General features: G+C 41.7%; 2 protein-coding genes across 4 annotated transcripts in view; one reads left to right on the top strand and one right to left on the bottom strand.

Annotated features, from left to right (window-relative positions):
• The first annotated feature begins 2,594 nt into the window (after window positions 1–2,594).
• IAH1 (isoamyl acetate hydrolyzing esterase 1 (putative)) overlaps window positions 2,595–27,494 on the top strand; it is a 27,019-nt gene continuing 2,119 nt past the window's right edge. The window contains exons 1-8 of one of the 2 annotated variants that reach the window (XM_083431825.1): window positions 2,595–2,940; window positions 7,331–7,383; window positions 8,451–8,599; window positions 10,140–10,301; window positions 11,429–11,550; window positions 11,809–12,032; window positions 14,183–16,214; window positions 16,432–17,802. In XM_083431825.1, coding sequence (XP_083287951.1) covers window positions 2,854–2,940; window positions 7,331–7,383; window positions 8,451–8,599; window positions 10,140–10,301; window positions 11,429–11,550; window positions 11,809–11,994 — 759 coding nt within the window. In that variant the 5' untranslated portion in view covers window positions 2,595–2,853 and the 3' untranslated portion in view covers window positions 11,995–12,032; window positions 14,183–16,214; window positions 16,432–17,802. Of the gene's footprint in view, window positions 2,941–7,330; window positions 7,384–8,450; window positions 8,600–10,139; window positions 10,302–11,428; window positions 11,551–11,808; window positions 12,033–14,182; window positions 16,215–16,431; window positions 17,803–27,494 lie in introns of those variants that run through there. The other variant, XM_083431826.1, reaches the window with a different exon arrangement.
• The window catches only part of ADAM17 (ADAM metallopeptidase domain 17), a 27,435-nt gene continuing 14,209 nt past the window's right edge, over window positions 14,269–27,494 (bottom strand). For both annotated transcript variants that reach the window (XM_083431614.1, XM_083431615.1), the window contains exons 8-19: window positions 26,886–26,999; window positions 26,353–26,497; window positions 25,240–25,328; window positions 24,292–24,444; window positions 23,524–23,723; window positions 22,927–23,030; window positions 21,924–22,058; window positions 20,859–20,989; window positions 19,399–19,477; window positions 17,312–17,400; window positions 17,012–17,068; window positions 14,269–16,086 (exon numbers count right to left, since the gene is read on the bottom strand). In XM_083431614.1, coding sequence (XP_083287740.1) covers window positions 15,733–16,086; window positions 17,012–17,068; window positions 17,312–17,400; window positions 19,399–19,477; window positions 20,859–20,989; window positions 21,924–22,058; window positions 22,927–23,030; window positions 23,524–23,723; window positions 24,292–24,444; window positions 25,240–25,328; window positions 26,353–26,497; window positions 26,886–26,999 — 1,650 coding nt within the window. In that variant the 3' untranslated portion in view covers window positions 14,269–15,732. The remainder of the gene's footprint in view (window positions 16,087–17,011; window positions 17,069–17,311; window positions 17,401–19,398; window positions 19,478–20,858; window positions 20,990–21,923; window positions 22,059–22,926; window positions 23,031–23,523; window positions 23,724–24,291; window positions 24,445–25,239; window positions 25,329–26,352; window positions 26,498–26,885; window positions 27,000–27,494) is intronic.

The raw sequence follows: 27,494 nt of genomic DNA, 5'->3' as shown, positions 1-27,494 counted from the left end.
TAGGAAGTGAGCCTTTTAATAAGGTCTAAGAAGCAGAAAAGGGACGCGGGTGGCGCTGTGGGTAAAAGCCTCAGCGCCTAGGGCTTGCCGATCGAAAGGTTGGCAGTTTGAATCCCTGCGGCGGGGTTCGCTCCCATTGCTCGGTCCCAGCACATGCCAACCTAGCAGTTCGAAAGCACCCTCGGGTGCAAGTAGATAAATAGGGACCGCTTACTGGCGGGAAGGTAAACGGCGTTTCTGTGTGCTGCGCTGGCTCGCTAGATGCAGCTTTGTCACGCTGGCCACGTGACCCGGAAGTGTCTGCGGACAGCGCTGGCCCCCGGCCTCTTAAGTGAGATGGGCGCACAACCCTAGAGTCTGTCAAGACTGGCCCGTAGGGGCAGGGGTACCTTTACCTTTAAGAAGCAGAAATATGCAACCTCTTGTATGTGTAAGATAACATCATATTGTTAGGGACAGCTCCTCTGTAACAAAGTAATTGTATTATCTTTTAAAAATATATTTAAAAATATGTCTCTTGTTAATGGCCTGATTATAAAACTTACAAAGACCAAAAGCGCAAGTAACTTGTGGAAACTTCAATAAGCTTCAGAAGCTCCCTCTTTTAACTATAGCCCTCTGCACCACCTGGGAATCTGCTCCAAGACACTAGAAACTATCTCTGATGTGACACCAGAGGTCACAGTTGGATTTCGGGAAACTCCTAGAATGTGTATGAGAGTATACACAGATACATATATATGCACACACCTCTTTAGACCCAGTGTGTGCTTTGTGTCCTTGATTGACTTACAAGACATTAATTATCGCACAGACCTAAAATTACATACATGCACCAGAACGTTCCTGGCAATGCTAGCTTCTTGACTCCAAGAGTAACAAAGTCAATTAAGAAATTTTAGCTGCTCTGCTCTTGGTTCGTCTCCCCTCCCCACCCTGGCATTTTAGCACTTAGCTCCTTTGCAAAAAGTTTTCTTGTTTGATTTGTCCGTATCAGGTTGCTGTTAAAAGCATAGCAGCTAGGTTTTGCTGTGTAGCAAGTTGCAAACTGAGTACACGAGGAGGAGGTGGAAGAGACTTGAGATGGATGTTAGAATGAGGTTGCTCCATGAAATTCATTGGCAGTAAGATTCCGGATGGACAAAAAGGAAAGTACTTCTGCACACAACACTGCACAATATGGGGGTGGCAATGGCAGAGATGGGTAGATGATAACACAACTTCATGGAGGGCAGGTTTAACTAAGCATAACCTCCAGCATCGGACAGTATGCAACTGAATACCAGTTATTATTTTGATCGATTACCCACCTTTCACCCTAAAGTTGCTTAGGAACATGAGTGGGAAAGTGCTGTTGCTATTAATGTTGTTAGCATTCTTTATTGCATTTACAGAGGCCCGACTGACCTCAACCAGAAGTTGGGCATGCAGTGTCTCCAGTTTCTATTTTAAAAGTGATACACGGGTTGATTGCAGGGGGTAGGGAATAAACCCTCATGCTGTGGAATACTTCCAACCAATTTGGCAGGTGCCCTGGGGCAGGCCTATGCAGCCATTTTTAATTTTCTTCAGTAGCCATTAAATGTATTGCTATGCACCACTGCGTCCTTTGAGGAGGGGGTGGTGTATATATACTTTTATAAATAAATACAATTTATATCCACCTTTCTTCCAAGAAGCTGAAGGTGGCACATATGATTCTACACCTGGCTCACTTCATCTAATTATCCTATATTTTCATGGGTGTATCTAGTATTCTTTTGGGGGGGGGGGCAGCCAAATTTTCTTTTTTTAGATCAAAGTTGTACAATCACGGCTAAAAATACCCACGTGAAGAGGACATTACAGGGGGGCAGGCTTCTGCTGTACAGGGAGTGTCATAACCTCTAATAATAGAGTGCTTTACAATAATGTTTGTGGATCTAGGGTGGAGGGCAGCTGCCCCCCATCCCTTGGCTATGCCCATATATATTTTTTACTTTTTTCCTGTTGTAAAACGCCCTGTGATCTTCAGATTAAAAAGGTAGGATAGAAATTTAATAAACGGTACTTGCCCTATGAGGTGTCAAAAAAGGTTATTTATGTATGCCACTACTGCAGCCTGTGTTTTGTTAACCCAAAAATGGAAAATGAGCGAGGGTCCCAACTAAAGAGGAATGGCAACTTAAACTAATGGAATATGTGCAGCTTGCAGATCTAACATATAGAAGAACATACATTTAAAGTAGATTGGAAAATGTTTATGGAATATATGGGGGGAAATTGTGTACACTTGGAAACGTTAAGATAAATTCAACAGTATAAATAAGTTTTATTAAGATGTAATAATGGAATACTGAATGGCTTGGTTTACATAAAATATGCAGGGATTTATGTCATGCAAAATGAACCATGGAAGGAGAAGAAGGGAAGTCATTGATATTTTAAGGTTGGTTAAATGAATATTCTAAATTGTAAAACATAAAATGTAATAAATATTGTGTGTGTGTGTGATTAAGCAGCTGGGAAATCAGGGTTCAAATTCTGACTAGGCCATGGAGCTCAGGGGGTGGAATTTGAACCCTGATCACCCAGCTGCTTAAATCAGCCACACTTTGAACCGTTCGTGTGCTGCTGCTGCTGCAGGTGTGAGGCTCCCCAGGTGCGTCGGGTTGGCCTTCAGGTTTTTTACGCCTCCTTCGCTATAACCCGGCCAGGAGAGACGGAGGGAGAGTGGGCAAAGCCGCAGCCTCGCCTAAAGCCCCTCTGTTGGCGGCGGCGGCTCCTCCTCAGCTCAGCGGAGCGGAAGGCAAGCGCTGCAAAGAGCGGCCTCAAAAGCGGCCCGCCTCTCCGCCGCCCACACGACCGACTCTCATGGCCCTCTCTGAGGCCCAGGCCTGCGGGAGGCGGCTTCTGTGGTCCCCACCGAGGGTCATCCTCTTCGGAGACTCCATCACTGAGGTAATTCTCCCGAGGGGTGGCTTCTCCTCCTCATCCTCGCCGCCAGCGGTTGGGAAGGCGTGTCACGACGGCGAAGGCCGGCCCAGGGGCCTTCGTCTGCTCTTTCTCAAGCGTCGCCCCTGACGCCTCGCCGTGGGGCCTTGTCCTGCCCCACTTCTGATTTCCCCGCCGACAACAACGGCTCCTTTTCCCACCCGCCACCCGTTTACGAGCCACTGAGAAGCAGAATTGTAAGGAAGGAGGAGAGCGGACAGGGAAGCCGACTTGGTTTTTGTCTTGCTGCAGACACAGGAGTGGGGTCTTGGTGGGGAAATCAGCGTTGTTGTTATAGTAATTTTGAGGTCTCAAATATAGAATAAGTATTCATAAATGCACACATATCTAAATATATATGAACCATGTGTGTTATGGTAGAGCAATCCTAAAGGCATGTTGACACTCCCAATGAACTCAAATACTCCTCTGCAGTAAAGGAAGGCAAATGTAACCTGAGGCTAAGGACACACAGGCCCTTGTTCCTCGGTGGAGTGTGGGGTGGCCTCACAGCCTTTGCTCTCCTGATGCTGTTGGAAGAGACCCCCAAGGTTCATCTAGCCCAACCCTCTGCAGGAATCACGGGTTTTGACCTTTAAAGCCTTTTGTGGCTTAGGGCCCTCATATTTATGGGACTGCCACTCCTGGTCTGCCCCGCAGAGGACCTTAAGGTCCATGAATAACCATAGTTTAGAGGTCCCGGGCCTTAAAGAAGTCAGACTATCCTCCACCAGGGCCAGGGCCTTCTCAGTGATGGCTCCGACCTGGTGGAATGCTCTGTCCCATGAGACTAGGGCCCTTCAGGATTTACCTTCCTTCCACCAGGCCTGTAAGACGGAGCTATTCTGCCTAGCCTTTAATTTGAATTCAGCCTGATCTTTTATTTCTCTTCTCTTCCCTCCCCCTTCCATTTTATGAAGATTACCTGCTCTGAGACCCCACAGCTAATTCTCCCCTGGCCTCCTCACTGGCCCAAGTAGGACCAATTCAGCCATCTAGCCCTGGTGACTATCTAATGCTTATTGGATGGATTTCCCCCAGATTGATTTATGAACTTTGAATTTTATTGTTATTCATGTTTTTATACTGTATTTTATGCTGTTTCTATGTTGTATTACAATTAAGTGTTTTCAATTTGTTGTTAGCCACCCTGAGCCAGATTTTCTGAACTGGGAAGGGCGGGGTATAAATAAAATTTATTATTATTGTTGTTATTGTTGTTACTATATAGGGAAAACCTTCCTATTGTCTTTTGGCTTGCAAATCCTGTCTTAAGGACGTATTTATGTATGAATAAAGGGACGCGGGTGGCGCTGTGGTTTAAACCACTGAGCCTAGAACTTGCCAATCAGAAGGTCGGCAGTTCGAATCCCCGCGATGGGCTCCCGTTGCTCGGTCCCTGCTCCTGCCAACCTAGCAGTTTGAAAGCACATCAAAGTGCAAGTAGATAAATAGGTACCACTCTGGCCAGAAGGTAAACGGCGTTTCCGTGCGCTGCTCTGGTTTCGCCAGAAGCGGCTTAGTCATGCTGGCCACATGACCTGGAAAAACTGACTGTGGACAAACATTGGCTCCCTCGGCCAATAAAGTGAGATGTGCATTGCAACCCCAGAGCCGTTCGTGACTGGACTTAACTGTCAGGGGTTCTTTACCTTTTTAAAGTAAGCCTGTGACCTGGACTCGGGAACTAAAGTATTGACCATCACAAAAGAATGGCCAGACTGCCCAGGTAATGCCATCAGTGACCACTCTCAGGTATCCTGGCAGGTATGATTTCTGCTGTAGACCCCTTCCTTCTGTGATGTATGTATGATGTTTTAGGGGGGTGGTTTTGGGCTACAGGGTAGGCAATTTCAAAAGTCTATATAAGGGCTTGTGCGTTATTGTTCAGGGTTCTCCTCCCTCCTGTGTGTGGTGAGTGATGACCCTGTTGCAACAGTTCCTTTAATAAAGGATCAGGCTTACTTTCCTACGGATAGGGAACCCACTTAAGGACTCTATACGAGCTCCGGAATACCCCATAAGGGAAAGGGAGCAGATTTTTTTTCTTATAACATCATTATCATCATCATCTCAGCATCGTTGTTGTTAGTTGCTCGTCCTGCAAAAAGGTTGCCCAGCAACTTGACAGGATTTAAAATCACAAGTATGCATTTGTGCACAAAATTTGGCAAGAACGCATGCAGCGTGTTAACACATGCAATAGCAGCTGCAGAAGTTTCAGTAGCTGCAGTTAACACCAAGCAATGTTACTGGTCTTCATCCAATAAAACATGGCGGGGGGGGGGGAGGTACATTTTTACCTGGTGCCCCAAAGTGCCATTGAAGGCCAAGCTGAGTGTGAGAGGCTGGGAGCCACATCTGAAATGGTTTAGGAAGCGGAGTTTAAAAGACAGACACAGTGAAGCCTGCTGCTTGTACATTCCGGTTTAAGAATGATTCAGTTTACAAACTCCGCAAAACTGGAAATAGTATCCCGGTTTGAGAACTGTACCTCTGTCTAAGAACAGAATCTGAACGGTGGAAGGGCACCGGCAGTGGGAGGCCTCATTAGGGAAAGCGCACCTCGGTTTAAGAACAGTTTCGGTTTAAGAATGGACTTCTGGAATGGATTAAGTTCGTAAGCCGAGGTACCACTGTATGTTGATTCAGCCTTGGTGGACTGGGGCATCTGTTTTCGAAATGCTGGTTTAATACAATGGCAACTGCCTAGGGCTGGCTCAAGGTTGAGGCCTCTTCTCTTGCCACTGCAGTGTAGGTAAAGATAAGTGGGGCGTCCTCTAAACTCTCCAAGCAGTGGCACCGTGCAAAAGCAACCGTGGTGTTGTTAATAACAGGGGGGGTTGCTGTTGCCAGACCCCCTGCCCTTCATCTGTCTTTACTCTCATAATTTACAAAATCTGCATACGAACACAAATATTTTTCCGAATGTTCCTTCATGGAAAGGAAAGCAATCATTTTTTGCGTTCATCCTATAGTTCATTCACTCATTCATTCATTCATTATTTACTTATTTGCATCCTAAATCCCCCCTCTCTTGCCTCCCCCCCACCCCCCATTGAGCTGTTTCCAAAATTGGTATTAAAAGGGTCCCTACCATCAGGCTTACAATTTAAAATTGTGCAACACACGAGGAAAAAAGGAATAGGAGGGTGGAGGAAAGGTAGCTCTGTAGGGTGAAGCCTGGGCTTAAGCTTTTTGAAGCACTGAAACATGCAAAGCTGCACACTTGGGAAGATTCAAGAAAAGTTTTTGGGTTTTTTTAAAGTAATATTTATTAGGTGTTTTATAGTTACAAAAAAAAGGTAAAGAAAAACAATACAAAAATTCAACAAACAATACATCAAAAATAGAAAAAGAAACAATACAACAAAATAACACGAAAAAACAAAAACATTTAAAAGCACATCCAAATTTCATATCTTTATGTTTCATTCGCTTGTTTCCTCGACTTCCTCACACCTCCCTTTTTTGTATTCTAATTCAAATTAACTGGTTCAGCAAATCCTTTCCCTCTTTCTCAGTTTTTTCATCTATAATTTATCTTGACACAGTCTTGCTTTCAATTTTCCACTTTTGCCCATTAACAATCAGTTTTTACATAATCCTTAATAACATTTCTGCTAAAACCATATAACTTCATTCCAGTATTCTTCTAACATTCATTAATTTTGCAATATTTCTGTAAATATAGTTTAAATTTTTTCCAATCTTCCTCCATCGACTCTTCTCCCTGGTCTCGGATTCTGCCAGTCATTTCCGCCATTTCCATGTAGTCCATCAGCTTCATCTGCTATTCTTCCCAGGTGGGTAGATCTTGTGTCTTCCAATACTTTGCGATGAGTATCCTTGCTGCTGTTGGTTCAAGAAAAGTTTTGCTGCTTGGTTCTCTTGATTGCATTAATTGGCCTTTCTTTCTTTAATGTATGTATCTATTTAGTGCCTTGGGAGCAATGCTAGAGCAGCAAGTTACCAGGTAAGAAGTGGTACTGCGTCCTAGCAGATAGCCTTAGCTGATGTACCGTATTTTTCCGTGTATAAGACGCCCCCATGTATAAGACGCCCCCAATTTTGGGGACTCCAAATTAAGAAAATACCCCTCAGCACTACCTGTGTATAAGATGAGCCCCAATTTTAAACCTAATTTTTTTGGTAAAAAAACCAACCTAGTCTTATACATGGAAAAATATGGTATATTGTTTAACAGCAAACCCGACTTGTCTGTGGAGTGATGATAGAGCAGCAGTACCACAGAGACCAGAATGCTACGGAGAGCAGGCAGAAATGCATTATTTCGTCCAGTGACGTGCAACTTAAATTAATTTTGTTAAATATTCATTACTTTCCTCTCGTTTAGTTTTCCTTCCAAGAAAATGGATGGGGAGCCTCACTTGCTCACCGCTTGGCTAGGTAAGACATAGTTAATGTTGTGTTTCAGCTGGGTTTAAAAATGAAATATCTCAGGTGTTTAGGAAGATAATCTGAAAATAATTATTCTTTTGAGAGCCTTCATTTGTTTGATGCGTAACATCAAAAACCCCTGATAATTTTGTTCTTTTACTTCTTAATTCTGAAGTTTATTGGAAACAGTTACTGAAAATGTAAAGCCTCAGTTTTTAAGAAGCAATTGCTTAATACTAAAAGGAAGATAAAGCAAACAAAACCTGCAATCACATAAATCAGGAAATGTGAGAGAATACTGCCTGTAGATGCACAAGTGCACACTCATGCTGTGAAAATAGGGCATTCTGTTTTAACACTGTGAAATGTAGTTTACTGTGAGGAGTGGAGGAAAAGAAAGTACCGTATTTTTCGCCCTATAGGACGCACTTTTTCACCTCCAAAAATGAAGGGGAAATGTGTGTGCTTCCTATTGGGCGAATGCAGGCTTTCCCGGGCTTCCTGCAGCTCTGCGCCACCCTCCGGATCCCAGCGCGAAGCTCCGGAGGGTGGCGCAGAGCTGCCTGCGCTCCAGGGCTTCCTGCAGCTCTGCGCCACCCTCCGGATCCCGGCGCGAAGCTGCACAGGGCTCCGGAGGGTGGCACAGAGCTGCCTGCGCTCCCGGGCTTCCTGCAACTCTGCACCACCCTCCGGAGCCCGGTGCGAAGCTGCGCGGGGCTCCCTGCATTCCGAAGCCTGGTGCGTGCTGAAGAGTGCGCCCGGGCTTCGCACACCTCTCCACAAGCCTGGGGAGACCAGCGCGGCTCCCTAGGCTTGCGGATAGCAGGCTGTTCTGGGGGCTGAGGTCGGGGGAAGCTCGGGCTTCCCCCGAGCCTGCTCCGTGCCTGGGGGGGGGGGAATAATTTTTTCCCCTTTATTCCCCCCCCCCCAAAAAAATTAGGTGCGTCCTATGGGGCGGTGCGTCCTATGGGGCGAAAAATACGGTAGATACTTGTGCAGGCGGCTGACTAGTCTTCCACATTCAGAGCATGGTATTATTACAGGATGACATTTCTTTCCAAATATACTCCTTTTAGAAAATGTGATGTTCTGAATCGCGGACTCTCTGGCTATAACACAAGGTGGGCAAAAATTGCTCTTCCAAGATTGATCAGCAAAGATTCTGACGCTAAGAACACTGTTGCTGTAACTGTCTTCTTTGGAGCCAATGATGGTGCTTTAAAAGGTGCAGTATAGTTTTACTCTCCCCTTCCCACTCTTCTTCCCCAGAATGGTTCATCAGGTTGCAGTAGACATGTAATTGCAGATATTTGAGAGTTAGCATTTCAAACACTTTATTTTTAAACGTATTTTTTTAAGGTTTATGTGCTACCTTTCAATAAAAAAATACGTTTTCTGAGCAGCATAGAAATAAAACAAAATACTAAGTAAAGCAGCAATGAATTTTGCATTTCTTTGTTTCTATGGCCAAACATACGGCAAATTCCAGGGCTTGTAACACTGGTAGCTTCCTATGCACTTAGCTCAGTGCTTGAGTGGTAAACTAGAGGACTGGAAAGTGGGACTAAGCAGACACCTTTAATTATGGTTTAAAAGTGCAACCCATGCCATGTGAGCACTTCACAGCTTGCAGTTACTGCTGCCAGGAGTGTGGGCAATGTTGGATTATCAGCGGCTGCTAGCCATGGTGGCTATGCTCTACCCTCAGTGTCCATTGTACTCAGGTCCTGCTTGCTGGCTTCCCTGTCATAGCCATCTGGTTGGCCACTGTAAGAACAGAATGCTGAACTAGACAAGCTCTTGTCCTGATCTAACAGGGCTCTTATGCTTTGATGACAAGAAGGGAATTGAGCACAAGAGAAAACAAGAAGGGAATTGAGCACAAGATAAAACCACGGACATTTGTGGACTGTAGATGTTGGCTATCTACTGAGTGCACCCCTGTCCCACTTCTGCAGGCACTGTTGATTCTAGGATTGCTTGTACCAATGTGACAGGGAGAGCTGGGTAAAACAATAAGAGGCACTCATGACTGCAAATCTCCCTCAACATTCTGCCTGTGTTTGTGCGTGTGTGTAGGAAGAGAACAGGGCTGCGTTGTCTCTGCACGTAGATTGTGCCTATTCAGTTCATCTCCCTCTAATAGTGTAATATTTGTACGCAAAAGTAGAATTACATTTGCTTAAAATGACAATTTATCGTATTTCTTGTCTTGTCTCAATAACTCATAGCTCAATATTTATTTATTCAAATTGTCTCTATTCCACTCCATAGCAAAATAATAATAATTTTTTTTTAAGAAGTTGCCAGAGTGACTTAAATATATCTACACAAAAATACAGCCCTTGCCCTCAGGCTTACAATCTTAAAAAAGACACAACATAAAAGGAAAATGGGTTAAGAGGGAGAAGATAAGCACCCTCAGGTTATAACTTCTTAGTCACAGATTGGCCAGGAGGAGCCCAAAGTTGTTGGTTTCAGCTACACCAATGGAGTGACCCCACTTCCCTTCCCTTTCTCTATTGAAACCCGATGTAATGGCTGCTGGCAGGAAATAGTTGTTGGAGGAAGGAGCCTGGCTTCTCTGCAGAGCTGGGGTGGGCCCTGCATCCCTTCTTCCCCTTCCTCTTCCACAGCTTGATGTAATGTAAACATACAGTTGGCTTATCAATGGGCATGGATGCCCACATGGCCCATTAGAGCAATGCAGGTGGGAAGGTAATGTGAACCATCTTACCTAAATGTAAACTCTCTTCCCTGAACAGATGTGAACCCTAAACAGCATGTGCCACTGGATGAGTACGCTGACAATTTGAAAAGTATGATACAGTACCTCAAGTCTGTAGACATTACAGAGGATAAAGTAATTTTGGTGACGCCGCCACCCCTGCATGAAGCAGCTTGGGGAAAAGAGTGCATTGCCAAAGGTAAGAGAGTTTTTATCTCCTCTCATTTTGGATGAAGAAAAGAAAATAGTGTACCTAAGCTCTGACCACTCTAGTGGTCAACCTATTACATGTTCTATAGGAAGTAACTCTCTTAAGTGACAACTGGTGGCCATTGCTGTGTGATCATAGAACTGCTATGCTATGATTTAAATGCTATAGAAGCAAAGCAAAATGTCTTGATTAGCTGGTGCTTCTGAACAGCAAGAAAATAGACTTAACACATTTTTAGTATTGTGGCAAATGCAGTTTTGGGAAGTGCTGTAAGATAATTTACACTAGCCTGCTCACATGGTCTCTGCCAACTTTGTTCCATCATCCACACCTCATTAAATTGAAGTGTGTGTGCATCCAACGTCTTCAAAATAAGAATGAAAACATGCAGCATTGTGGATGTAGATCCGATTATTTTAAAAAAACAAAAACCACCATCCAGCAGTAGGTATGTGAACAAAAATATTTTGCTGTGTACTGAGTTTCCAGGGGTGGAAAACTAAAAATCCTTGGGGCCTCGCTGCCCAGCCCACCATGTCCCTTCCTTGCCCTCTCCCAAGACGGTTTTAGGCTTGCAAAAAGCATCTTGTGGAGCCACTGGATACTTTTTTTTCAAGCAGCTGGAGTGTGTTTTCCAAAGGGAAATGCAGGCAGGGAGGGCTTGAGAACAGCCTGGTTTTGGTGCCCATAGCTAAGGGTAAACTGCTGAAGGTCCTTTCCACACTCGAGTTTATTTCTACTCCAACTTTCTAATTATACATGGAGTGTTCAAGATACATTGAATCATAATGGATAACATCAAGTCATTACACAGCAGAAATCACAATAAACTAAATTAAAATTCCAGAAGATGTATAAAAGCAAGCATAGGTCTGACCAAAATGGGAGCAAAATTGCCCACATGAAAAGCTCAGATATTACTTCAGCAACCTGACTTACCCTAGCAAGTGTTCATATTGACATGCAATTAGGCATATGGATCCTTGAAGCCATATTCAAATTATATTTGGATGTGGACTTAGCACAATTATGATTTATCAAAGCAAGAAGCAAAAATCTAAAGCCCTCCTTTTGTTGACCTTTCCCCCTCCCTGCCAACCCCCAATTCTCAACAGGTGAAAAATTAAACCGCCTCAACTCTACCACAGGAGAATATGCCAAGGCATGTGTTAAAGTAGCCAGTGATTGTGGCACTTCCATCATTGATCTGTGGACACTTATGCAAAAAAATAACCAGGTATGACCCGTTTTATTTATTTATTGGATTTGTTGGTTGCTTTATGTTGGGCAAGACAACCCAACCAATCTCTAGACATTTTAATAGTGAGTTTTTAGAATGTCATTAGAAACAATGTGTCAGTTTGGGACTCATTAAACTGAAGCATGCCGTGGTTCTGTAGAACAGTAGTAGCTTGCTTAAATGTGTTTGGCTTTCATTTCCTTCTAAAAAGTCACCAGACTAGTTTGTTGTATCTTTTGAAAACATCCGTTTTAGGACTTTGGCTGCTACCTCTCCGATGGACTTCATTTATCAGCAGAAGGAAACAATTTTCTAGCAAACCAGCTTTGGTCACTCCTGGAACAAAGAACATCGGCACTCCCTGTAATGCTTCCCTACTGGCGTGATGTAGATCATCTCAACCCTGAAGCTAGCCTTCAGGGGAATCTTCATGATTTATAAAAGTTATAAAACAGTGGCTGCTGGAGAGAAAACAGCAGGTATCTTTTCAAATACAAAATAAATTTTCCTATATTTTTAGATTGTCTGAATCATTTCAATTTTTCCTCATTAAACAGTGGCATTAAGCTGTAGCAGTGCCTCAAGCAATACTTAAGGCATATTTAAACAATCCAGTAATTGCAGTGACCAACTGAACTTGAAGCGGAGTAATTCCATAGTAACTGTATCATTTATAAGCTTCTTAACACAATATTTTGTGTTTTAGCTAATATTATTTGAACTCCTATTAACATTGAGCTATTTGTGTTTACTGTCTCGATCGTTCCTACAAAAATAACGCCACAAGTAGTTTATATGCTCTTTTTATTGTGACCAGCTTTTTACCCAGACTTTTGGCAGCAGAGCCACTCCCATATTCAGTCCCAAGGTTCACAACCAGCCAGGACATGAGGCAGATAGAAGCCTGGAGCTGGCATAGCAATTGGAACTGATGTCTCTTAAGTCATAGCAGTGGAACCAGCTCTGAATCATAGGTCATCTCAGGTTCAGGAGTTGGCAAGGCGTACCTGGCATGGGCCGGATCACGCCTGCAGAGATTCAGTGCAATTCCAGAAATCGCATCTGCACATGTTCGTGATGCTGGAAATTGCTTCTGCGCATGCCCAGATGCTGAAAACCGTGCCTGTGCAGAAGTGATTTTCGGCGTCTGCGCAGAAGCAATTTCTGGAGCCACGGAAGAGAGTCCCCCGCTGTGCCTGTTTAGTGCAGCACGGGGGGACTCGCTCACCGAACAGGTGGCTCAGTTTGGGGGTGGCTCATGGGCTGGTTAAACAGTCTTCGTGGGCTGCTTCCAGCCCATGGGTCTTAGGTTGCCAACCCCTGGTCAAGTTGATCACTAGAACTGAACTGTAAGGTGTAATTACCGTAATTTCAGATTACTATCTCCAGGCAGCACATAAACTTAAGAACTTGCCTCCCAGGTTTACTTAAGGTTACTGGTTTTCAACAAATTCATTTCTTACATTCTTTAGATAAAGGGAAGTTTATATTTTGTCATATTTCAATAAAAATTCAATTGGAAAACAAAATAAGTTTTGAGTTTGTCTGGAACACTCATGCCACACTGTGTTCTTTGATGTTTTTGTCCTATTCAAATATTGAAACTCAACTGCCTTTGGCTATTCAAAAAACGTTTGCGATATTTTATGCAGCATGTAAGATTAGTGAATATTTCTAGTTATAAAATACAGGTATCAGTTTATTTGAGGCAAGCGACCATTTCCCAGAAAGGCACATAGTTGCTTAAAGCCTGGATTGCTGCCTTCAGCTCTTCCCTTTGTGCTCTTTGGTTGCATACTGTTGGATATCATTGCCCTATCTACATTCTTTGACTGCAAGCAGCTATTTTATTCAGAGAAATGAGATCAAGGCATGGTAGTAGTTACAGACTTCTGTTTTCAGTGGTGTTGCTCTTTTGCTAGACAAATAAAGGAAGTGAGATACATCATAAGAGAGGGTTGAAAGGTGTTGCTGTAATTAAATGTAACTAGAGAGGCTCTCTGAGCTGACAGCCTCCTAGTAGCTGTGTTCAGACATCATGCTAAACCATAGTTTAGCATGTTTTCCTGACAAGGGTCTCCACTTGCTGCTTTAGTTCAGCCATGAGGAGTTCAGAAGCCTTTCTTTCTATTTTTGCTTAAGCACAACTTACATTGTCCAAACTAACAAAACTGTGGTTACTGTTGACATAAGTAGTAGAGAAAAAATTTAATTCTGATCTCCTTGCAGCTATATTGGAGAATATGGGTCGGGGCAAGGGGAGAGTATAAAAGCTCAGTGTTTGCTCTGACTTGTTCCTATCATGCTTTATGATTTAATGTGACTGCAAAATTGGGCCAGTGTCTAATGTACAAACCAACGTTAATCCCACTTCATAAAAACTTTGGCAATAGCCATCACTTAAATCTTGGAGCTAAAATAATTTAGTGGGATATCATTGGAAAATGGCAGATAACATTAAGTTCTGGCAGTGCCATAATCCTATTTCAGTTGCTTATCTTTAGCATACAAAATACTGGTGTTAACCCAACTACTAAAATGAAATGCTTCATCCTAGTCAATTTCAGAATGCAATAAAAAGGGAAGAACAGTACCTGAACTCAACTAATCCATTCTTTGTTTATTACAGGCAATCATGGTAATATGCCTTTGATTAAATCACACCTCTACAGAAGGTGCATTTACTACAAAGAGAAGTCAGCTTGCACACAGCGCTTTTAAGGAGAGGTATAAAAATCACTTTATTACATTGTATTGGGAGTTCACTTCTTACACAAAATTTTACTGCTAAGTAAGAAATCTAAAATCAGACTATGGTTACAAATACCAAAAGGGCACAAGTTCAAGTATTAGTGTAACAAGTATCCATGAAAAAGACACATTTGTCACAGGTTTGGTTGATCAGATATGAAAAAATACAAGTCTTTCATAACTGAGGATTTTTAAAAATATACTTTGTTGGCTTTTGATGCAGCTATTAAATGTGTACATTTTACACAAATTAATGTAGAACATGATTATGTTGCAAAATAGTTATTTAAGCAGTAACACCACTTTTTTCTGTCCATGCATTTCTATAGTCACAGGCCCCAGTATTGAAATCAGTCTCCTCCTGCCAATTTATATGGAAAAAAAACTTTGCAGGGTCTCAACACCACCCCCAACCATAAGAAAGGGTAGTGACCACATGAATTCAGCAACCAACATGAAGGTGTTATTGCTTACAGATCTCAGGAGGTGTCCAAACCACCCATATAAGACAGGCTCCTTGGGGAAGGGGACAGGAACTCTGTCTGGACCTCACCCCCTCAAACAAGCAAAAAACTGTATTCATTACACATCTATATGCTTTCATGACATCTCCTTTCTAGATTTGTATCACACGAAAGCCACGGTCAGCAGCACTATTTTTAATCAAATTTTGGCAGGCAGCAATTTGCTAGAATAAAATTATCTCCCCACACAGCTGAAGGAGTAAAGTTTCAATGCACATTTTTACCCACTTGGTTTTGTAGAAAAAGGCCATCATCCATGACATTGTCATGTGCCCTTAAAGCCCTGCTGAAATAAATGGAACTTTTAACATTGCTTAGGTCTCTACTAGCTGCTGGTCAAAAATTGCATAATTAAAAGTCCTGTTTCAAATGACCATGAACACATTTATCAGATTTGCTGTGTTACCTTAACCCCTCCCCCATAACACTTCATAAGTCTTTCGTAATTTAAAATGTTCACCTCATTTTTCCATTTTAAAAGAAAAATACTGCTGAATGCTGTAATACAAGAAGGTAAATCACTACATATTGGGGCTTCTGTATTCTAAAAACTTTGCAGTGCTGTTCAACTACGAAAAGGCACTTTATAAAATACTAAGAAACAATTGGTATTAGGCAGATTATGCCTCTATGCCACAGGCTGAAGGAAATGTTCAAATCAAGACTACAAGAAAAAAATTCAAAAAGTTTCAGTACACTTGAGTCTGTGTGTACATAGCACTCACACTGAAACTAAAGAAGATCATACACATGGCCAGCATCTGCAGTAGGTCACTTCCTTGTTTCTGTTTTTCAATACAATATATACACATACAGGATATTTCTATAATGAAATGGCTTTAGTTCATCAAATTGAACATGATTTTTGCACATGAGAGCCAACAGCTCCAAAGGCAGCTAGAGACTAGCATTCCGTTTCTTTGCTGTCCACTCTGTGTTGGCGTTGCAGTTTGAAGGACGATGCTTTCTCACTCCTTGTGACAGGATGATCTGTAAGATCCTCAAACGACTTGGCAGTTGTGCTGTTGTTTGGGAAAGGAACCTTATCAAAGCAATCATCATCCTCCATGTGAGAGTCTGTACTAGGATCCTCTTGAATGGTGTCCATTCTTTGATGGTCCAGTTTCGGAACCACCGCTGCCACAGAGACGGGTGCAATAGGCTGCAGGGGCTGGAGCCGGCTAGTCGATGGCACTGCAGGAGGCGGCTTGATAATTCGAACAGAGGCCGAATCCATGCTGCTCAACATCTCAACATTCTGCAAGGACACAAACAAGCAGCACAGTTACGGAACAATACTGGGGGCCGAAAACACAGTGCCAGACCTCTTCAATCTCTGGGCAAGCTGTCCACAAATGCTCTGTAGGGCTACCAGGCAGTACAGTGGTACCTCGCAAGACGAAAGAGTTTTTCATTTTCTGAGTTGCTTCGCAAGACGAATTTCCCTATGGGCTTGCTTCGCAAGACGAAAACGTCTTGCGTCTTTTTTAAAAAACCGTCAGTGCATTCCTATGGGAAACCGTCAATACATAGTGGTTCTTCACAAGACGAAAAAACTTGCAGAATGTATTAATTTCGTCTTGCGATGCACCACTGTACTAAGATTCAACACAGATGGCAGAAGACTGACTAGCACTACCAATCCCAGAATTCTGGCAGATACAAATCCTGGCATCAATAGTGGCAGAGGAGCAAATCACTTTAATAATTTTGATTTACTATGAACTCTAGGATCTTGAGGTAACTTTAGTTTAATTTCTTCAATATCTTTTTAACATGTTGGAGGAGTATGGGGGATAGATGTTTTGGTGCTTGGAACTTTCCATCTATCAATAACGGTAGCCGATTCAAATAAAGCAGAATCCAAATAATGAGAGTAGACAAGTGTAAATGCCCTGGGAACAGGAATTCCTAGTACTACAAAATTAGAGCATTCAGCTGAACAGAAAGCAAGTTCATAACTTAAAAACGAAAAGATGTATAAACCACAATTCTACAAAACTTCCAGCGTGGTTTACCAAAAGTGTATCAACATCTGGAAGATACATTTATTCCATGGAAATTTGTTCATCCTAAACATCATGAATAGTTCTCAGTACTGAGAAGTCTCTGCAAGCCTCTGTCACGTCTGTTTTGTAACAAATAGGATACTGAAAACATTATTCAGAAAAAAGCAAACTTACACTGGGGCCAAACAGAGATTTGGTGTTCTCTTCATACTGCCTATCCAGCTTCTTGTCCTATTAAAAAGAGGGAAATGTAACAAGTCAGCTATGGAAGACACCCACCCACCCCTGTCCACTCCAATTAACTTCAGGGTAGAACATTCCCTAAATGTTTAACTACCCACTATCATGAGTAAAGCTCAAGTATATTCACCTGCACATTGTGTTTAATAAATGAAGCAAAATATAAACACCTGTCTTTAAGTGTGGGCAGAAATTAAAGAGATCTGTTTCATGAGGTTTGTAATTGAAACTTACCACACAGTGTACAAGAATGCTTAGAGGAATCCAAAATATTAAGGAGAATACAAGCACAGATCCTACTATGTTGTCTGCTAAAAATTTTCCTGCAAAAACAAAAGATACACCCAATTTCAGAGGCAGACAAAATATATTTGCGTCCAGTGTTAAGAATTCTACAAATATTTTTCAAGTGGTAGCTAGTCCATCTGCTGTCACAGGATCATATAATTTGTTCAGTAGATACAATTCTGAATGACTTGTTTTTAAATCAGAATAGACCCACTGAAATGGACTAAAGTTGATCAGAATGAATTTAAAAACCCAAGAAAATGTTCATGAGTACAGCTGATTATGACTTAGTTGGATATAATGCTTTATCTTCAAAATGTTTAAATGTTACTATATTTCCCGATGTTGTGGAATTGCAAGTGAGCGCTCTCTTAGTTCTCCAAGACTTCTGTGGGTGTTGTTGTTTTTAATTAAACTATTTCAATTCTGCCCTACAACAGTTGATCTTTTTTACTGCCATTTTACCTTATTACCTGCCAACTTTCAAATAGTAGGATTGTAACTCTGGAAATCTACTTTACCTGTGCTGAGGGGGAAACAAGTTATACACAAGCAAGTTAACTGGCCTTAAAAATGTTTTTACATAACTTTAGTGAAAGAGATTCTACAATGTGTTTCCTTGCTGTGACTTAAACCAGCTGATAGTTTCATTCTCAGAGACTACTCTGAATTCTTTTCCTCTTCTTAACTAAACATGCAGAAATCAATTAAGTGTGACCAAATTGTCTTCACCATATCAGTATTAGATCTAACATTCTAAGTATTTTAATCTGTACAATGCCATAGCGTGCTGCCGGCATGAAATAAACATTTAATAAATAACTCAGCTGAGCCAATTGATGAGCTTTATCTCCACAAATGTAAAATATACTTTAACTTGCTAGTAATCAATTTCATTGGGTGATGCTGGGTTCCTCATACTATGGGAGGGAGTTCTTTCATTGACACTTTATTCCGTGCATTTATAAGCTGGAGATTTGTTTTCAATCTGAGCATTATAAAAGCATGGAATAAAGTGTCCCTCCCCTAGTACCAGGACCCAGCATCACCCAATGAAATTGATTACTAGCAAGTTCAAGATGGGGAGGGGGGAGTTCTTGATTCCCTCTATGCTAATAGTGAACCCAGTCTCCAAGCTGCTTCTTTATGTAGCCACTGAGATGATATCAGAAGACTTGGAGGAGCCCCAAGGTTTTAAGAAATAAAAGAATACAGAAATAAACAGGAGGGAATCACCCCTCAAACACAGTCCAGTGGAATGGAATGGAGTGTTCGGGTGTAAAGCACAGCTGGCTAAAAGAGTGGAGTATTCCACACTGCAATGTTGTTTGTTACACTGAACAAGTGCATGCATGTACACATCAATTCAGTCATTTGTGGTCACAAGATGTGGTGGGGGTGGCTACCATTGGCTTAGGTAGCTTTTAATTTTTTTAAAGACAATTTCAGGCCCATCAACAACTGTTTGCCAAGATAGGCAAATTTGAACTCTTGTGTCCAAATTTCTCGTGGAAGGATTCTCTCTCTCTCTCTGTGACAGCCATCTCCTTCATGCTGTGCTAGCAAACTCTCACCAAACAGATGACCCAAGCAAGGCAATGCTTGATTTCTTCTCTCAACAGATACGTGCTTAGAAAATAAACCTTAAAGCAAAATAGGCTACAGTTCAACTACAATATGCAAAAATGACCTGTGTTTGTGTTGTGTTATCAAGGTCACTGAAGTATTCAGCAGTATGCTTTGTACTGCCATACAAGTTGTATTGCACCCACTGTCATTAGATTTGATCATGAGTTCAGAAGCATCTTCTCAGCTTGGCAACGTATGATCTTCAGACACACCTTGAAGTACAGCCTTGCACTTTCCTGCTACCACTTACAAAACAACATTAAGTACCACTACCCGTGGTGACATAAAAATCGGTAACCGAAACACCTGCTTTTAATGCTCACACTCTGAAATCAAAAGATAAAGGCACTGAATGCAGAACAGCAAGGTTAAGAACAGGTTTATGGATTTCAAGGGAAGCTTACCTAGCGTATTGATGCTTAGCTGCTCAATGAAAACCCAAAGCCGCTCGATCACATCCTGCACACGCTTCTCACATTTACCCTGCAAGACATAATGTTTCTTAGAAAGCCATTTTATGCAATGTAAATTTCAGTCATTCCATCTTGAAGGAATGAGTTATGGTTCAAGGGTATGTAAAGATCGGGAGGAAGCCCCTTTATGTGCTTGGGTGTCAATTATCACCTAATATTTAGGCTCAAGCCACAGCATGAATTGGTAGGAACTTACAGAGTCGATTTGTTTTGACAATGCTATTGTAACACTGAAGAAGCTTCTGGAAGGAAAATGTGATGTGAATTAAGACTGCAGCTGGACATGAGCAGAAATACAGAGCTTTCTTTAAAAGGGGCTTTTCTTCCCCTGATGAAATGACTATGAGCTCAGTACAAGTGTGACCAAGAGCACCAGCCATGCGTCACATTGCGAGGAAAGGGCAAAGAATATTGTGTGGGTGAAACACTTCGGCTGCAATCTGAAGGCCTACTTTAGGCATAACCAAAAGTAATTTTGTTTTGTTTGAACAGTAGATCATAATGCATAAAAAACAGTGGTTTTTCAAATTTAAATTGAATTTTACCAATGTATTTGCCTCTGCCAGATATACTGAGTTAAGAGAAAGATTTTCTAAGCAAACAAGGAACCAATTTGATTATTTCCCAAATATGAATATTTATAGTCTACCAACCAAGCATAGGTGTTGAAAAGCAAGTATTACATTCTACTCAATATCTATCAGTATTTGAGTATTTCTTTTTTGTGAGGATGGAGTTTACATGGTGGGCAGGGGAAAAAAAAGATGAATAGCCCAGTGCGCAGCTTCTTATATTCCAATACTTAATCTATCAAACTGCCATGGGTACTGGTCACAAGAGACCCTATATTAGAATATTTTAAATACATTTCCCTCCATAGCTTAAAAAAAGAAAAGAAAATGCAAAATGTACACAGTGCAACAGAGATGCAAAACCTGGTAATAAAAATGACACACAGTAAATCATGTTCTATTTAGCTGTAAAACTAACACTGTTTAGTGAGCAGATTCACACCGTTGTTTAAGAAATTAAGTAGTTTCAATGGGTGTTAACTGGACACTTTGCTCTAGGTGGCCAGTTCAAATAAACACAAACCGCTTAAAAATCTGCCTAAAGTCCCATATGGTATATGAAACTACTTGAGTGGTTCTATGGATATTGATAAAGAGAAAGGGAGGAAAGGTAGATTGATAGTGGGGAGAACCAGAAAATAGGCAAATGATGCAAAAACCACAGTAACAGTGTTAAGCTGACCATTTTGGTTTTGCTGTGGGACCAATTTTAGGACATGATGCGACAAGAACAAAATTTCACAGTGATCTATTTTCTGATTTTGCACCAATATGCTTTGAGGAGGTGAAAAATATTATCCTAACCCTGTATACACTCACATTCATGTCACAGAATCCCACAGTGCATGGCTTTCCTTTTCTCAAATACAGGAAATTCCGGTTGTCATCAACAGTTGGGCTGCATCTCCCATCCTTGTCTCGACAGCAGACCTTGCAAGAGTTATCCGTTTCTGAAATTAAACATGCAACTTCATAGTTAGCTTTTGGGATATTTATGCATTACTCCTTTACGAAAAAGTAATTTCCCTTTGCTGATCATACAGCTTTTCAATTCATTAGTCTACTCTTGAAGACCACACTATTCTAGGAACAAGCTCCTGATGGTACTCAAACACAGATAACTTAAAATTTATAAGAACCGGCACCCTCCACTCTGGTAAGAAGAAAAAAGGAACTTCATCAAACCCAGAGTGAAATGGAGATATCCAAGGATTAGTCCCTCTGCAACAGATATTTAAAGCTTCCTTACCAATCAGTCCCAAGTAACAAGAACAACACCAAATAAAACATTTTATTCCAAAGAGTGGCACTGGAAAGTACTAGCTCTGCCACATAAACAAGGTCAAGAAGTAAATGAGTAGACAGGGAACTGGGGAAGGGCACAGAACACATGCCTTGAATGCAAAAGGCCAAATATTCTATCTGGTGTCTCCAGGTACAACTGGAAAAGATTGCTGCCTGAAACCTGAGAGCTTCTACCAATAATACTGAGCTAGACTGACCAATGGTCAGACTTGATATAAGACAGCTTCGTTGCACTGGCAGAGAAACATTTACCATTACCATCTGACCAAAGCTCTAGAACAGTGTTTCCCAAACGTGGGTCTCCAGCTGTTTTTGGACTACAATTCCCATAATCTGACCACTGGTCCTGCTAGCTAGGGATGATGAGAGTTGAACAAAGTCTGGCAGTTCATTCAAGCTGTTACCTGACCTGACCCCAGCACAGACAATAGGAGACCTTACCTACCTCTAGCTAATGAAACAGCGCTCTAAAGGGAAAATGCATGCTGCTCTCCTTCACTTTGCTATGCCTGTGGCTTGAGCAATCAGTTTTCAATTTCAAATAAGCCCTGGCTCATCGTGTAAGGGAACCCTCCTTACCGTTACAGGCGCATGAACTCTGGTTCTTCCCCCACTCACAGAAGGGTATGCACGCCCCATCTTTGCACTTGCCCAAATCCACACAGACAGTGTCATCTGGGGCATTCCCTGGAGGAGGACATTCACTGCTATTGCCTATGAAGAGATTTAGTGAGAATTAGCCCTGCATCAGGATACGAATATCTGGAAATAAACAAAGTAAGGATGCAATCCTAACCCATTTACCTGGGATGAAGTCCCAGTATATTTAACAGGACATACTTCTGAGCAGACATGTTTGGGATTTCTATGGCTTGCTAAGGACAGGTAAGAGGTCCTCACAAGTTCCTTCACACAGCAAGTCTCTCTGAAAGACTTCCCTCAAGAAGATTCCTACTACAGATGCCAAGAGGCAACACTAGATTTTGCAGGCATCCACTGAAAGGAGGACATCTCCCGCACGCAGCTGATGCCTGCAAAAAGCAGGCTTCTTTCTCGCCCCCAGCCCCTGCTTCCCATCTACTGATGGTCATAAGAAAAAAGGGCTTTGCCAATTCTATGATCAGCACAGCCCAAAGAGCCAAATACAGGATGAACAACTCCAACGGCACCTGTCAAAGTTGGCCAGCGGGAGTAGATCCAAATAAAGATCTGGTTCCCAGAGCCAAAAAAGCTCCACTCTTACGTTCTATAGGAAAGGCCTGTTTATGTGTAACATCCCAGAATCAGCCTGCCAAAGCATTTTTGCTTTATTGCAATGCCACACATTAATGCAAACACTCCCCCCGCCCAGGCAGCTGATTCCCAAGTCAGAAACATGCATCTCTTAGAATGCACCTTTCTTGGGACAGCCTTAAAAATGTGTCGTTAAGGTTAAGTAACTCCCATTATTCCAAAACAAGGTAAACACGCTGTACTGATGGAAATGGAAATTAGGAAAGAGCAGAAGATGCACATGCACACACTTTTTTAAACATGCGTAAGACAAAAAGTGAATGAGTAACTAACAACTACAGTGATGTACCTGTGCAATAGGACTCTCCTTTACAGGTGGCATTGATGGCTTCCTGGCACTTTTTCTGTGCGCTTTCAAATTGGCATCCTTTACAACAGGGGCTGTTGCGATCACTAGGGGATGAGAAGGGAGAAAGAATAAACTTAGACATCTGAATATTCAGGATTACAAACCCAAAGTCATAGTAGAAGGAAGGGTCAGAAATGTCTCTTCGTCTCTCTCTCTCTCTCACTCACACACACAAACACTGCAGTTCTAAAATATTTATCTATACGCTTAATTTAGACATGCAATCATCAATTACCCCACCAGTAATAAAAAAGAGGCATAATATTTAATTACATCTTTGCTACGAGTTAAGTAGCTGACAACCAACAATTCAATAATACAGAAATATGAGCTATCTGAGTTTACTCAAAGGACTAGCCTCTTGTTCACTAAACTCATGTCACATAATGTATGTTATTAAAATAAACAGCATCATAAAAGTAAAGAAGCATAATCATGTGTTTCCCCAACTATGAAAAAGAAGAAAACAAACTCTCTTGCCAGCCTCACATTTCCCACCACCACCCCTTTTGTAGGAAATATATTTCGGCCCTTCACCTGCATTTGGCATTTGGCTTCAGCTTGCACTCAAATGTGCAGCAAGGATCAATGTACAGACGCAAGAGGCCTGGGTCACATTCCTCGTCTTCATCCACTCTGGAGTTGCCACATACTTTGTTGTTGCGCTCTTGGAAGCATTCTGGCGCCTTGGCTTCAATAGTCCGAAGGATGGATTCTTTACTGCAGCTTGAAAACATCTGAAAGTGTCGATAAGAAAAGGAAGAAACAAATTAGTGGTGAGAGAGCTACTAATTCAGGATTGTGCAAACCTATATATAAATATTAGTTTTGCCGCACAAGTGCAAAATATGGTACGGAATTCAACTGCCAGAGACTGGTAATTTTTTTTTATTCCTTTCTCATCAGCAGCCTTCTTGCCTGCAAATTCAAAGGAAACAAGTGTATCTGGTGAGAACTCAGAAAGCAGGGTAGACACTTGGTTGGCATATAACTCCAATGTATACTAGGCCTTAGCCTTCCTCTTCCATCCACAACCTGATCTACAGCTGGACATCTTTTCCTCTGTCCATTCCTTTTCTTAACCTCTGCCACACTGGTCCTTCCTTACAAAATAATTTTTAAAAAAATAGCTTGACAATGCAAATATTAAGTAAAATAATGACCTCCAGGTTCCTTCCCTTTTCCATTCAACACTACCATATGTAGGGAACCAAGTTGCCTACATAGGTTTGTAATATATGCATGCACACACACACACAGAGGTAGAGAGAAAAAGAAAGAAAGAAAGAAGATTTTAAAAAATACCTTATTGTTTTCATGATCACCACTCACAGCAATTGGGTACATAACATATTTTCCTCCCTGATCTTCGGTGGGGGCACATTCTGGCAAGCCATCAGGATCATGCTCTGCCCCAAAGTTGTGTCCCAGCTCGTGAGTTGTAACCAAATCGGCTTCCTTATAAAAATATATACACAAAAGAAGCATGCTCATTTAGGGAAGTTTTTAATGTTTGATGTTTTATTCTGTTTTTAATCTGTTGGGAGCCACGCAGAGTAGCTGGGGCTAACATCACACAGTCTTTTATAGGCTGCCTTTGAGAAGCTCATGAAGTGTGTAGTGCTCTAAATACCTGTATTATAAATGTAAGACTACCAGATAATTTTACTTTAACACACAGAAACGGCCAGATTGCTCACTAGTGGTAGTTAAAGTTCTTCAAATTTTATTGGTGCAGCAAAAGGTGAATATAATTCATAATCATGTCTTCAAGTGGAGGGGGGGGCAGTGATGACACAACTGAAAACGGCAGTGTAACACCAGAACTCCTCACTAACCCATGTTAATAAAAGCAAAAAGACGTGTCTAATTGGAGCTAATTAAACAATCCTTTTTGAATTAATACTGGACATGTATGGAGAAAATAAAATATTTCAAAGAAAGATGCCCAAAGCTTGCTTTGAAGTGCAAGAGAGAATTTAATCTCACAGCACAATTGGAGAAGGGCCAAGAGACAGATTGACAATGGCACCAAAAGGTCAAAAGCTTTCCAAAGAGGGACAGAATTGCTCACAGAGGTAACTATGGTTCTCAAAAATATCAAGCAGGACTTACAGAAAACAAGCTTTGAAACCAACTGAAAATAACCAACTGGACAAATAAAAAATAGATCTAATAGGGCATCAACTCAGAAGCTACTAAGGGAATTGTAAGGCATGTTAAGAAACCACTTCCCACAACTCCTTACAATACCTTTGTAAGGATAGTTTTGCCATAGTTCTTTGTGCTGGTTAAGCCACTGTTGAGGTATACATTCTTTCCAGCATTCGGACTAGGAAAAGCTTTAAAAAAAAAAAAAGGTAGAAAATCATGTTACAGCATTTAAGATTCATTTACACAGCCTTGATAATCTTGCCTGTTGCCTAAAATTGAGAACATCTGCAGTCTTCAGTGGCTTATCAGATTCAGCTGAGATGAATATATTCTCTAACCCTGGTGGCGACCTTATGACATGGGTGGCATTCAGAGCAAGAACTGGACAGAAGGTGAAATGTTCACAAGTAGAGGCAGGCCTACATTTGAACCACCTCTTTTGCAAATTATTGCTTCCTGTCTTAGTAGCCTCAAGGCACAACCCCACCAAGTCACTGGGGAGGAACTGCATGTGTGCATTAAAGCACACTGGAGTGTGTAGACACATACCATGAACTTCTTTCTTATAAGCAGTGGCTACGATATGCTAGATAGCTGAAAGACAGACGTTTTGGGGAAATATAGGTTTTTCTCCAGTTCAAGCCCTTTACCACCATGACCCCTGAAAAAACAACCCTAATCTGTATCCTCATTAATGCATCCTCTGTCTCTTAACAGTATCAGTAACGCATAGTGTTGGACTGGTGATGTACACCAGGGGTCAGCAAACTGTTTCAGCAGGGGGCAGGTCCACTATCCCTCAAACTTTGTGGGAGGCCGGACTATATTTGGGGGGGGGGGGGAATGAAGGAATTCCTATGCCCCACAAATAACCCAGAGATGCATTTTAAATTAAAAGACACATTCTACTCATGTAAAAACACGCGGGCTAGATTTAGAAGGCACTTGGGCCAGATCCGGCCCCCGGGCCTTAGTTTGCCCACCCATGATGTGTCCCACTAACACAACTTGGATACCATAAATGAAGAAGCTATACTGCAAATGCAATAGGGATGCTGAGCAAAACTCCTGCTCACTAGAACAGCCTCTGGATACAGAGTAAATCTACAGACCACCAACCCGTTTTAAAAGAGTACATATCCTGGATGTACACTTATCTTTAGGCAATTTGACAAACAATAAGCAAACTTGTTAAATGGGGAAAAACATTACCTTTTGGGCAGATGCCTCCATGGCTGGTTGGCCTTTGAGATCCGACATAAGCCAGTCCAAGAGTACCCAGAGCAAAGTCTTGGTAGGTAAAGAGATGCGCAAGGCACACGCGAGCAGCTCTGTCTGCTATATCAGCACTGAATTGCTGTGAAGAGGGAAATGTGCCAAACACAGTTTAGAGAACATTTTTGCTCCATAAATGAGACACTGTTGGTTAACAAGCTTTGCAGATTGCAGCATTGTTCAATAGCGATCACAGGGTCCATCATCCTTGTCTAAAAACAGTGACTTGCCCTCAATCATTTTTAAATTGTAGTTACTAACAGGTAGTTTAAAAAAATTCCTGAAATAAAGTACTTGGGTACTTGGAGTCTCCTAGATAAGCCTCTTGGATTAAAATAATTAACGCACAGTATTATTTTTAGTAAGCATGCTGTATTACTTGTAGTAAGCATTCAGTTTATTAGAAAGACAAGCCTTTCTAATAAGTGGGGTGCTTGCATTGTATCCATCATAGAACACACACAGCCTACCTCCAGCAGCTCCTTCACATCCCAAGCATCCTCACGGTCATCTAGAGGACTTTTTGCCATGTTGTAGTGTCTTTCCCCGGGACGTACAGGTTGTGACTCATTGTGAACAATAATCTAGATTCAAAAGATATATAAATAATTTAAGTAATTTAGTTCAGATGCCTCAGTAAGCAATTTTTTTTGATACACACACTGCTTTCTCCTTATAATTCAGATGATTCAGAAAATTAGGTCAGAATTCTGCTTACGCTGTGCACCTAATAAGCATGCCGTTAAATGGAATCAGTGCTGAATGCACCTTAAACTTACTGTAAGTTGAACATCCTAGTTATAGGCAGAAATTTTTGACTATAAATGGGGGGGGGGGAGTGTATGGAAAGCTGCCCAGAATTTCCAGTAAACCAGAAGTTGATGCAACTTTGTATAATTAAACATATCAAGCAAAAAATTGCGATTTACATCGTTCGTGAGTACCATCAGAACTGGATTTCTCTTGATGAAGAATTTTATCAATGACACTCTAGCCTGCTCTTCTGTACTACTATTGACTATGTTTTCATAAGGTCCATTGCATTCAATGGTGTGCGTATGTATACACACACACACAAA

This window comes from Podarcis tiliguerta (genome assembly GCF_965153285.1).
Source record: "Podarcis tiliguerta genome assembly, chromosome: 3".
Lineage (NCBI taxonomy): Eukaryota > Metazoa > Chordata > Lepidosauria > Squamata > Lacertidae > Podarcis > Podarcis tiliguerta.
This window is presented reverse-complemented; position numbering and strand designations above follow the sequence as displayed.